The 12,743-nt window shown below is 40.4% G+C and overlaps 1 protein-coding gene across 1 annotated transcript in view; it reads right to left on the reverse strand.

Annotated features, from left to right (window-relative positions):
- The window catches only part of LOC115436193 (basal cell adhesion molecule-like), a 77,464-nt gene extending 69,557 nt beyond the window's left edge, over positions 1-7,907 (reverse strand). The window contains 1 exon segment of the mRNA XM_030158964.1: positions 7,650-7,907. Coding sequence (XP_030014824.1) covers positions 7,650-7,713 — 64 coding nt within the window. The 5' untranslated portion in view covers positions 7,714-7,907.
- Positions 7,908-12,743: the final 4,836 nt, after the last annotated feature.

Consider the following 12,743-nt stretch of genomic DNA (forward strand, 5'->3'; position numbering starts at 1 on the left):
AAATTCACACTTTATGAACTATTATGGTCCAAATACACAAATAAATGTACCAAAGACCAATAAAAGTGGGTTTAGCAAAATATGACCCCTTTAACAGCGGTGTATGATCAAGTTATGGGTATTTTTACACTATTTGATGTGTTACGGAGTGACACACATACACCATCTTCTGTTTTGGACCAATGAGTTTGTTGTAGAATATTAGATTAATGCATTCGGAACTGGGTTCATCAATGTCTCACACCAATCCCTGATCTCACAAGCTCAATTAGTTATATCCAAAGAGTCTTCTAGCTTCAATATCTTTCTACACCTGTTTAGAGTAAATTACTTACCAGACCTCTGCTTGCAAACCATTCATTACCAATAATCATTAACTAAATTTAGACTTACAGTTGCAACATGCCCACCGGCGTCGAATGCAAGATGCTCTTGAGGCAAAAAACTCTGAGTTATAATTACTTTAGCCCTTAATAACAAGAGGCTAAATCAGTTAGGCACTCTGTAAGTCAAAAATTATCTCCACAATAACTATCCATCAAGTTTGTTGTTTTGCAGTTTACATAGACATGTAATTGAGAATCATTTAGCCTGATGGAGTCATAACCCAATTGAATGTTATTGATTTTGGATTAAATATTCATATGGACCCGGAGCAAGCTCGCACTGTTTTCCTGTGAGACAGAATCAAAATGAAGCTATGAAACTTGAGTGTCTTGGTATTACTGGAATATGGGTACAACTGACGCACAACATGAGTGAATCAGCCTTAAAACTGCCAGTGAAAAGTAAATTTTAAAAATGCACTTGCCTTAATGCACTTTCACTGCTTTCTGCTGTAGCACTAAACTGATGCAATTTTATACATATTGTTACATAAGTGAGTTTACTGTAGGTCAGAGCAGTTCCTCATGATTATTGTCATTAGCTGAAGTGTCAGTTTGACACTGCCGCTGCTGAGATCTATCCGGGATCAGAAACCACCCCCACCTATTGGCTCCTTCTATTCTGGCTTTTGTGATAATGAGATAGCACATGGTCAGAGGGATTCGTACATCGTCTTTCATCCCCTGCTAGGATTAACAGACAGATGATGAATGGAGGGTGAGAAAAAGTAAGAAGATGAGAGAGACAAATGAGTTCAAGAGATGTAGAAAAAAAAAGCAAGGATAAAAGTGATGATTCACCGAGCTGTGCGTAACGTTGGGTGTAGTTAAGAGGCTGACTGAATTCCAGGGAGAAAAGAAAGAGATGTTCACTGAGGTAAAGAACAGGATGTGACTTGAGGAGAATATTAACAGTTTAAGCAGAGTAACTTCATCCTTCTACTTCTTTCAATGTCAAGTTCACTCACACAGAGAGGGAACTTCAATGTAATGTGGTTGTTGTTTCAGAGGAGCTCCAGTAAGTGAAACCTCAATAAAACAAAGACGAGTCATATCCTTAGGGCTGTCACCTGATTCGGATGCTGCGAAAGCCGACACTGGGTCTGTTTAGTGATGCTACACAACTCTGTCGCTCTCGGGTGACACGGGGAGCCCCCTTTTTCTCACACTTACAGACATTAGGTCATGCATCCAGGATACAGAAGCAAAATCTTGCAGAAGCTGAAAGCACATCCGCATACAAACGCTACCTTTGAACGTCGCATACCTCCACAGCCACACCCGCCTCCACCTTTTACTCCTCTTCCTTCCCAACATAGAGGATTAATGTACCCGCTCCTGTCTCTCAAGTCCCCCTGGCCCAGTTAAAGCAATGAGATCTCATTGTCAAACAGTGACCAGCCTCCCCAGAGAGGTTAACCACCGCTGCTTAACCATTAACTAGATTAAAGTCAGGGGGCGCAGGAATGTTCTCTGACAGATGGAAACTGAGATTGGACATGAAGAGTGGTCTGAAAGCGCAAGAGTAATCACTGTGGTTTCAGCCCACCTTTGTGATAGTGGTTTGAGTAAATTTGCTCACGAACATGCACATTTGTGCCTGTGTGCACCCATGCAAATACATCCTGTAGTCTAGTGAACTTTAAGTCACCCTCGTCTCCTTGTTATCATTATGTGATGCAGATAAGGCAGGAAAAGAATGCCTCAAGACTTGGCCTTCATATTTATGAAATCAGAAGCTTGGAATGAATGAATTATCAAGTCAAAGGTGCATTTGAAATCATACAGAGGAATTCTGGGGTTATTTTTTAATGTTAAATAAATTCTCACACTCATATTAGAAGTGTGCTCGCTGTAAAAGTCTCCTCCCCCAACACCAGGCCAGTGGCGTGGAAAGACATGAGGTGGTAATGGAACCCAAGTGTGCATGTGTGTAAAAGGAAGGGGGGGTGACAGGGCTTTTTGGAGAGGTGCATTCAACAACTGCTGCTGAGGCAACTGTTGATGTCTGAAAAGCAACAGCTTGTGGGTCTCCCAGAGGACGCTCTGCCAGCCAACAGTCAGATGGAGGGTTTAGGGTTGGAGGGGCACAGGGGTTAGGATTTCTTCTTTACTGCCAGGAAACTGATCTCCTTGGCTACAGATCTAGGCTTTTCCACGACATTCCCCATTCCTAATTGGTATTCCTCAATCCTGATATACCCCGACTCTCTGTTCCTCACTTCTGCTTTGTCTGCCTTTGTCACTTTTGATTATTTTCACCCCTTTTCATGATATTTGATGGATGAAACCAGCTGTAGAAGACACAAGATGGATTTTGTGAATGCATTTTGTCCAGCTAACATAAAACAGGATGGTTTCATGCTGTTTTACTGGCAAAAAGTTAGACATGGAGCTGCACACCGAACTAAAGTCAGTCTTACTGCTTTGTGTACTCCTGCATAAAACACAGAAACATGAAAGCTCTTCGCTGTGTCTTGCTGCGGCTTCTGCTAAATGGATTGGCAGTGCTTAACCTTGTCAAGCAAAAGTGCTTTGAGGATTTTTCAATTTTCCTCCAACCCTGACTTGTATCCCCCCCTCTTTGCCACTGGCACAAACATGCACATATAAATATACTGTATATATATACAGACAAGGACATACTGTACATAGAGAAACATGCAGCCACTTTTCAAGGCCACACATGAAATTAACCTTCACCATCATCTTCCTCCCCTGAGACAAGAATGAGAATGCATGAATGTAACACAATAGTTGGATGTAATCACGTCTTATCCTCGCCCTTCATCTCTGTCTGTCTGTCCATCCCTTTCCTCTGTGTTTCCTTCCCCCCCTGCCCCTCCCTTCCACTCCCACTTACAACATGACAGCAAAAAAAGCTGCCTTTGTCTGAAACTAAACAACCTTCAACCAGGTTCCTTCTACATTTTATTTTTTTTTATCTACAATTCATTATATCTAACCTTTTAACATCCACTTTTTCATGGCAAAACTCAAGGAATATTTGCTTCAATGTTGTGAGTTATAATAGTATAATTGTGAGGCCAAGACTTCATTCTAAAAGGAACATCTTCTGGTTTCTGAGTTAAATATGTAACATAACCTAAAAACTCCATCAGTTCAAACATTATATACTAGTAAAGCATAATAAGATGTGTTCGTTTTTGCACATGCACTATTTACTGTGTGTCAATGTAAGACTTTTCACACCTATTGAGAGCTGTTTTTCTAATTCTTTCTCATTTTTCATTCAAACACTGCCAACACACTACAAAGCCTTCTTCAGGAAAGTGACAAATAGTAAAGATGCCGAGCAGTGGAGGATGGTCATTGTCATATTAAATCATCTATAGTAGCCATAAATCTGCCGACCGTTCAACAGCTTGAGGAATAGGTGTAAAAGCAAAGAGGCCTCTCTCAATAAAACGCAAGCAATCCTCACAAAGCTATGCAGGGTTCATTGTGAACCACAAAAACACACACAAGCGCCATCCAACGACCTCTCAGCTGCCACCGTAAAAGTGAAAAGTTAGGAGCACAAGTGAGACAGACCAGCGCCGGTAGACAGACACAGATAAGAGGGGATAAGACAGAGACAGACAGGACGACAGCGATGTCAGATAGGAATACAGACAATGTTAATCTGGAGAAACCACCTTTTGTTTATGTATGAGTACCTGTAGAAGTGTGTGTATGTGTAAATGCAATGTGAACTTAAGCTCCTTTGAAGCTGTTGAAGGGATATGAGGATGAAAAGCAAGAGGATCAACTCACATCTCCGCTGAGAACCATATCATTTGTGCTAACTGGCTTCAAACCAGGATTAACCATGCACATGCAACCTACCACCTGCTCTTACCCACTTTTCCACTAGTACTCAATGCCAGCGCTCTGACTGACATCACTTCACTATCAAACTACCATAAGGGCTTTAAATGTATCATAAACTGCAAATAATAAACCTAAAAATCACTAGTAGATGAGTGAAACCCTGACAAAAAGAAAACCTTATCTAAAGCCAATGATGATAACTTCGTCGCACAAATCAACCTGAACCGACCCTTTAAGTAGCTGATTAATGTTCAACTGGTATCTCCTGGATGTTCAGCAGAGTGAAACCCAGTCACACCTCAGGAATGCACACTGGCTGTGAACACACTCCAGCTTTGCACCTTCGATACCGAGATGGAAGCCACATTGTTGCTGTTTGTTTATATGTGGATTACTAATTGTGACTTGTAGTGAGAGGGGGTTTTAGAGGAGAAAGGAGGCCCTTTTCCACAGAATCTGAAGTGATGACAACCACATACGAGCTCCAACATGTCCAGAAGAATGCCACTCATTCCATCTTAGTGGCCTACCTACACATAAACACACAGGGGGGAATGAATCTCCTCAATAATTACAGCCACAACCATTCCACAGCCCATTCCCCCTTAAGGTCTAAATGACAAGGGGGCAAACACAGACTTGCTCACTCAAATATGTCTCTCACTGCTTTACAAGCTTAGGTTTCCACTGTTGCGTAAAGCCAAAATCTTGCAGTTGGGGGCTTGGGTTTTGATGTGTGTCTACATGAACGGTAAACATGTGTGCATCTCTATGCTCCAGTAAGTATATGGATGTGACAGTGGTGTATGTATTCATGCCTATAATTATTTATGCATTGTACATGCACAAAAGTAATCCTAAAACCAAACGCCAAGACAGTTGTGGAGGAAGTTCCGTGCACTTTTATCTCCTCACGGCTAAATGTTTCTTTTTTTTTTCTGGGCCTAATACCATAATAATTACACATGGCCACAGGGGGTACACTTTTGATGCTTGCTGTGGGGACAGAAATTAAAAGCAAGGAAATGACTGTGGGGAATTAAGGCGACAATAGACAAAGAGGCTGACACTGTGTGTTAGAGGCTAACACCTTGAACTCTGCTAATGCTTGTCACAATGATTCTTTCCATCTGTTCCTGACGTTAATTCATCTGACCATTTCTGTTCCACATGTATATGTATGTCCCCTTATAAGAAGTTAAGAAAGAACAAAATACAGAGTTAGAATTAGTGCAAAGATGTTTTCCTCTTTAAAAAACATAGTTCCTATAGATAACCACATCTAGGTGGGGCGTTACAGTGTTGTCATCACCCTTTCATTTTACTTGAACTAAACTATACTATCGTTATTTTTAAAGCTGTACAATGAATTCTCTCTGTTGATATGGCAATAAAGTCAATGGCATCTCAGGAGTGTAAAACAGTGACTTTAACCACTATGTGTAGGCAAGTGGGTCAAAGGGTCAGCGTGATCCTGGGCACAAGCATGCCGAGCGCACCCTTAGTTGCTATGCGTCGCATAACTGGCGTTCACAACCACACAGTTATGCACATACTTGATACAGACACACATGTCTACACACTCAAAGAAGATGACACAAACACATAAACACATCTGGTGTTATGTGTCCTGTGGGTCTATTTAGTTCACTGCTCAACACTGACATAGCTGGAAGTTGCAAATACGTGACCAGTTATTGTGAGAATGTGGGTCTGTGTGACAGAATCCCACTGAGACCAACAAGAGCTGCTATTATTAGACAAAACTATGCTAGATTGAGAGGGAGAGGGATGAAGCTTCGAACCACTGGGACACTAAAACAAACTTTAATGTTTCCAGCACCCAAGCAAAAAAAAAAAAAGAGCTTTTCTCTCCCAAGACTTTAGAGACATGGAAGACTTTAGAGAGTTCAGAGACTTTAGTGGGTAGGGGAATGAGCTCAGCACCTGGAGCCAAGCCTTTAAGTCAATACACCACTGCTGTACTGAGGGATGTGTGATCTATACTGCCTCTATCAATTACAGGGCACTGTTTAGGCACCTGTTTATAGGCTCCATGAAGGGGAGACACACTACAAAGCTCAACAACTGTCTCTGAGGCAAGAGTGGAGGGAGCGCTTGTTAACAGAAGTCTGGGAATGAAGAGGTGTAAAGAAAAGCAGTGGAACAAGGGTGTAAAATATTAACAGAGTAAGCCGTAGTATATGGGGAGAAGACTGTCTATGAGTGTAAAAAATAAATAACTACAAATGTGATGAGAAACGGATGATGGTCTTAATGAAAATGTAAAAAAGAAGAAAAATGAAGAAGAAGAAGAAGAACCCAGGGTGTTACCCAGCACTCCAGCCCCACCCTTTAGCTCAGCCTGACACAAATCACCACAGGGTATCAACACAGTTTAGGAAGAACACTGTATTTTTGAGCCAAACATTAAAAAAAAAAAACATAAAATTTTTTGCTATTAACATAAAAAAATGACAGTGACACTTAGAACATGAAAAACAGATCATGTAGTTGAGTGCACCCATAAACACAAAACCACTGATGGTCCCACTGGGATTAAACTGGAACTGTGGAATCATTTAACACTGTGGTTTTTACTCAACAGCTGACTTAGGCCACTATAACCAACTTCTTTTTTTCCCATAGATCATAAAAGGCCTTCCTCTGCACCCAGGGGTGCTGTTGAGGGTGAGGCGCACTGCCAGTACTGAGGAAGACTATCCGGACCCGCAGATCAAACATCAAAGCGCTGAAAACTGTGCGCAACGCAGCAGCAGCAGCAGCAGCTACAGAGGCTTTAGAGACTGGATGAGCCCGGCAACGTGGATTTCAAAATAAAACATTTGTCTCAATAATACAAAGTGACTAAACACTAAACATGTTTCCATTCATTCATTGAATCAGTAGCATGGTGGATATTCATGAGGAATTATTTGCGCAATTTTGGGAGGTTTAGTGGTTTTATTCACTCTGCATTGTCCAGATGAGAGGGGTACAGTAGTGCTGTCCGGATCTGGGACTTCCCCCGCATCTGCAAGGAGCTGACCCGCAAAACATCCAAATCAGTGCAAATAAAGAACACCTTAGCGCTGCGTAAACTTATCCTTCAAACAAACCTGCTCCATGTTACAGCGCGCTTTCGTTTATTTGCATCATAAACAGGTTGTTTATTAGCGATGCAGCGCGAGCTTTAACGCAACTAAACGTAAATACGCGGACTTAAAGTGGGACAAGTTGTACAAACAGGTCGGGTGGACGCAGCGGACCTCTCCAACTCGTCCAAGAACAGGGCAAAAGTGGAAATGTGTAATCCGAGGCGGCGGAAAACTAAGCAAAAACAGCGTCCAAATGTGCCGTGGATTCCGAAGTTTTGCCGGGGAGACGCGCAATAAAGATAGAAATGTAGTGGAAAGTAAAACCACTTACCTTGCAGTGCCAACAGGAGCAAGGTGCACAGGACAGACGCGCGTCCCACTGATATCCCGTCCATGGCCGCTTTTCCAAGTTTTTTCAAGGGAAACAATTCACTGGTTTGTGGTGGGTTAAGAGTGTGGAAATCTGGCAGCAGCAGGTCTTCTTTATTCTTTCAAAGCTCCAAACCTGTGTGGACCTTTCACTCTCTCTCTCCTTCTCTCTCTCTCTCTCTCTCTGCAAAAGGAGTGCCTCTCAACCCTCACACACACACTGGCCTACACACAGAAATCTGATGCTGGTGGCAGTCTTCTTGGTTGATATATTTGCACAAAAGGTGACCCCCCTCCCTTCCTAATACAACCCCCTCCTCTCTCTCTCGCCCTCTCTCTCTCTCTCTCTCTCTCTCTCCACCTCACTTGCATTGAAAAGACCTGTTTGACTAAGCTCACAGGTCTCAGGGGCCCGGAGGATTTTTTTTTTTTTTTTTTTTTACAGAAACTTAAAAGTGATTTTATCATGAGTCTTTTCTGAGTCATAGTTACTCTAAAATCTTACCCCATTAGTCAAAATAATTAGAACTGCACATTCACAGCTACATTAATATTCACTCGCATTAATGTCAACTTACAAAGAGCTTTAGTTTTAGATCAGATTAATTAGTACACTGTTGAACATAAAGTTGGAATAATTTTGTTTTCAGACACTTCACTCTTTTTATTTCTATTTATACACATCAGTAATCACATTTAAACGGGTGCAATAATTGAATACTGAGTCCCAGTTATCAAAAATAAATCAAACTGTCATGATCATTTCAAGAGAAGAGGTAAAATATTTTATTCCAACATTATTCCAGTTCATTTTTTCATTTTATCTATTCATTCCAATCTAAATTATTTGAAAGGAGCAGGTTGAAGAAAACTTCTAATACCTGTCCCTTTCTTGAAACATCTGCTTACATCAGATAAATTGCCATTACAGCTATTACAGTAAACAGTTTACATGATAGCCAATGAAAATAAAACAAATCCCAAATCCATAAGGAAAATTATTTCATTACATGCTTTTATAAAGCTTCTCTATTCTTTCCGTATACGTCTTAAACTGAAAAAATTTGTACAGCTCTTCTTTTCCATTGCCAAAGAATTCCACATTCTGACACCCACAACAGAAGAGAATCAGAATCAGAAGAGAGAGAGAAGAATCAGAATAGCCTTTATTATCATTTGACAGCACAGAGTACATCAAACGAAATTACGATCAATGATTAGGGACATCAGAAATACACATTTGCTTTACATTGGTTCGAACCCTTTGCCCAACGTTATTTTGTGCAGATTTTTGCCACTGCAGAAACCTGAAAGTGTCACTGCTTGAAACTGTTAAATTAAAAACAAATGGATTAATAATTATAGAACAGTTAATTGCCGGTTATGTGGGAAATTGGAAGAAAACAACATTATGATTGTAGACATAGGAAATGAAAACAATTAACTCCAGCTAGACTGACGGCTGCTAAATCATTCATCATGCCGCACGCTCAATCCCTCCCAAAACCCATATACTCACAAAATTAATATCAATTCTCCAGGTTTTTGTCATCCCCTGAACAAATTTCCTGTTAGGCTTGAAACTTTACAACGTCCTTACCCCCATGTCTCACACAATGATTTTCATTTTCGAAGTACAACCATGGGCTATTCTGTGGGAGTGGGCTAAGCTGTCTGTCACTGACAGACATACCATTCATTCCTAGACATGTAATCCTTTCAAAATCTGTTGGGGTATTTACTGGGTATGGCACAGGCTATTTGAGTATTTATGGTTTCGATATGTAGTTATCATTAAAAACTAAGTGGCTTATTGTCAAGACTCTAATGTTGGTCTGAGTGCTTGGGGTGGCTATAGTTTGACCCATGAAGTTGATTTAAGCCAAAGCCCATAAGCTAGGAGTTGGAAAGCATCAACAGATGTCAGTCCACTATAACATGGCTTAATGTTACCATTATCCTTCGAACGGCACAATATGAACATCCATCTTTATGGAGTTTCTTGCTTTTAGAGACCGCCTGACTGGAGCGGCTCTAAATGATCGGCACACCCTGCAGGTAATAATAGTCCCTTACAGAGCACTTGCTTTCAAAGACACACATTCCAGTCATAGTTGGTCCAAAAACAGCTTGTTAATATTTTCTCAACCCCGTTCGTGGAGGAAAAATGGTACTTACAACTTGCTCCACTGCACCACATACATAACAGCTGCACTGACAGGGGTTTACAGTATATATAGGGTACTCCATTTAGTTTACTACTTCTGTTCCACGCAATCACAGTCATTGGATCTCTTGATTTGTTCCATGCTATGGCAGGAGGTTGTAATGGGGGTTTGCCTTCCCACTGAGTATCTAACATCAATATACTCACTCATCCCTGTTATCGACCCAGTCATAATCATCTCCCCATGCTTGAAGACATGACATGGGCAAAGAAGTCTTCTGTACTGCAGTGAAGGACTTAGCTCAGTATACTTCTCGCATTACCTTACATAAGACCTATAGCCTGCCGCATAGCATGGGCTAAAGACTGATTCAGCTGAGCACTGGGCATTCTTACATAAGGCTCTTTACTCATATGTACAGTAGGTGGGGGTGTGATTTACTGTATGGGCTCATTACCTAATGGAGCTGGAGAGGAGAGGAGAGGAGAGGAGAGGAGAGGAGAGGAGAGGAGAGGAGAGGAGAGGAGAAGAGAAGAGAAGAGAAGAGAAGAGAAGAGAAGAGAAGAGAAGAGAAGAGAAGAGAAGAGAAGAGAAGAGAAGAGAAGAGAAGAGGTTGAAAGACTGGAGAAGGTTGAGGCGATACAAGGCAAAAAAGTGAAAAAAAAAGGGGGGGGGTTTATCACAAAAGAACGAAAAGAGGTAAAGGTGTAAAGACAGAATATGGTGTGAGAATGAAATATGAGTCCTTTTGGATATTTCCGATGCTTCAAGCTGACGGCAAACTGAAGTCATTCGCAGTGACAAATAGCTGATATTCATCTCCGAGTTCAGCCCAGGTGAACACGAGTCGAGCAAAGGTGGCCCTGAAATCGTACAGAGATAACTCCAGGCCCATTTTGTAAAAGCCATGTCAGACAAGTGTAGTTTTAAAATGACAAGGTGCTCATTTTTCTCCAGACAGACTGTGTTTGAACGACTTTAGCCTAATCCACCGACTGTAAAGCACTGTACAAATGCTATTATTTTACAACCTGTTCCCTGTACTTAGAGTAAAAATAATGTGTTCAACTATTCACTCACTTTGTGTAAACAAAAGTTATACATTTTGATTCTATGGTACATGTTACACACAATAATACACATAACAGGCAGTGTTGGGAAGGTTATTTTAAAATGTCATTATAGTTTAAACAATACTTGTAATTTGCAGCATATTTTACTAGATTACTCAAAGCAAGTAAAATTAGTTTGGCACGATCATACATTATTATTGCATGTCAAAGTGTGACTCAGTGTGGCATTCACACAATACAGCTGTGGATTCAGTGGAGTTTCTGAATATACATTAACATTTTTAGAAGTACAGAATGTTCACAAAAGGAGTGTGATATTTTATCTGGCAAAAGGGATGGAGACCCAACTTTCTATTGATTTTTGTTTTTATTATCCATATGTTAGAGTGAAAATAGTAAAAATATGAACACTAATGATGCATATTTATTTCTCAGCAGGGCAACATTTTTACTTCACAGTGTTTTCAGGGTTTTGACACCTTCTGACCAAATATAAATGCAGTGGAAAATGCATTTTACCGTCTTTGTTTTCACACAGCATGAGATCGGTGGGAAAGAAAAATAGTAAAGCTTCTATAAATTTACCGTACAATCAAACACACAGCTTGACTGCCATGTTGCGGCTCATTCTCTGTGTTATGTGTGGACAGGTATTAGCTGTGTACTATGATTCATTTACTACTTCTGCTTTATTTTCAACCAGAGGCTTATGGGAAATTAGTTATGCCATTTAAAATTGCAGCGGTTATTAAAATCGGTTTGATTTGAAGTTTATAAACTGGGAATGCAGATGAAAATAGCCATTAGGCTGGTGCATTTACAGCTATGTGAATTACATACAATGTTCCGGTTAAATAAACCAATAAAAAAGTAAATAAATGAGGCTATAAAATTATTTTGTGATGTTATTATGCTCATTATGTGGTTGTTGAGCCATTGTTCTGACCAAATTGTAACAGTTCTGACCTTGTTAGGTCAAGGTGATTTGTGGTTTTACTGTGACTGTTTTTCTGTTTAAAAACAAAGTTAAGCTAACAGAGCAATATTGTAAACTATCAGCTGATGCAACACGTGGCAGCATTATTTTAATTGACAAAATAATCAGATAGTTTTTGGTTAAAGGACAAAATGTGTTAACATCATGATACAGATGTGTATAAGCAATATATTTAATGAGTGATACAGTCTGTGGAAGCATAGCAGTGTGTTCTGTATTACCGGTTTGGAATATTAATAGTTAATAGTCGACAGCATTAGTTGGTTCTAATTTTCAGGACACATTATTGGGTCAAAATATGACATTTATTGAATAAACAGGACAAATGATTCACTTTCCAGATTCACTGTAATGTAAGCTTTATAAAGGTGAAGACACACCTACCTGATTTTTGGTGGTCGGCTGTTGTTGGTCAGTCTGGTGAGGTCGGAGACATGAGTCTGTTTGGTGCGTTCTCTGCAATCGGTCGTCGTTAATGCCGTCGCCAGTCTTTTCATCTAATTCAACATGTGTAATCGGCCACTACCTGTCGTTCAGTCGGACCAGTCTGATTGGTGGAGGGATAGCCCTTCACTAGTGAATCAGTGAACCAGAAGCTTCCATGTGAATACAGCTATGCCAAGGTACTTCACACTATTATTGTCTTCTATATTAGACCATTCACTGCTCATATTGTATCTGAATGAGTGCCAGTCAGTGTTGTCTGTGGACTTCATTCATTCCATGCAGTGAATACTGTTAGCATTGTTAGCATAGTGCGATTTCTCCTTAGTTTTCACCTGCGACATCTTTCTTCTCCCACAAGAAGAAGAGAAGGA

Source organism: Sphaeramia orbicularis, chromosome 16, assembly GCF_902148855.1.
Source record: "Sphaeramia orbicularis chromosome 16, fSphaOr1.1, whole genome shotgun sequence".
NCBI lineage: Eukaryota > Metazoa > Chordata > Actinopteri > Kurtiformes > Apogonidae > Sphaeramia > Sphaeramia orbicularis.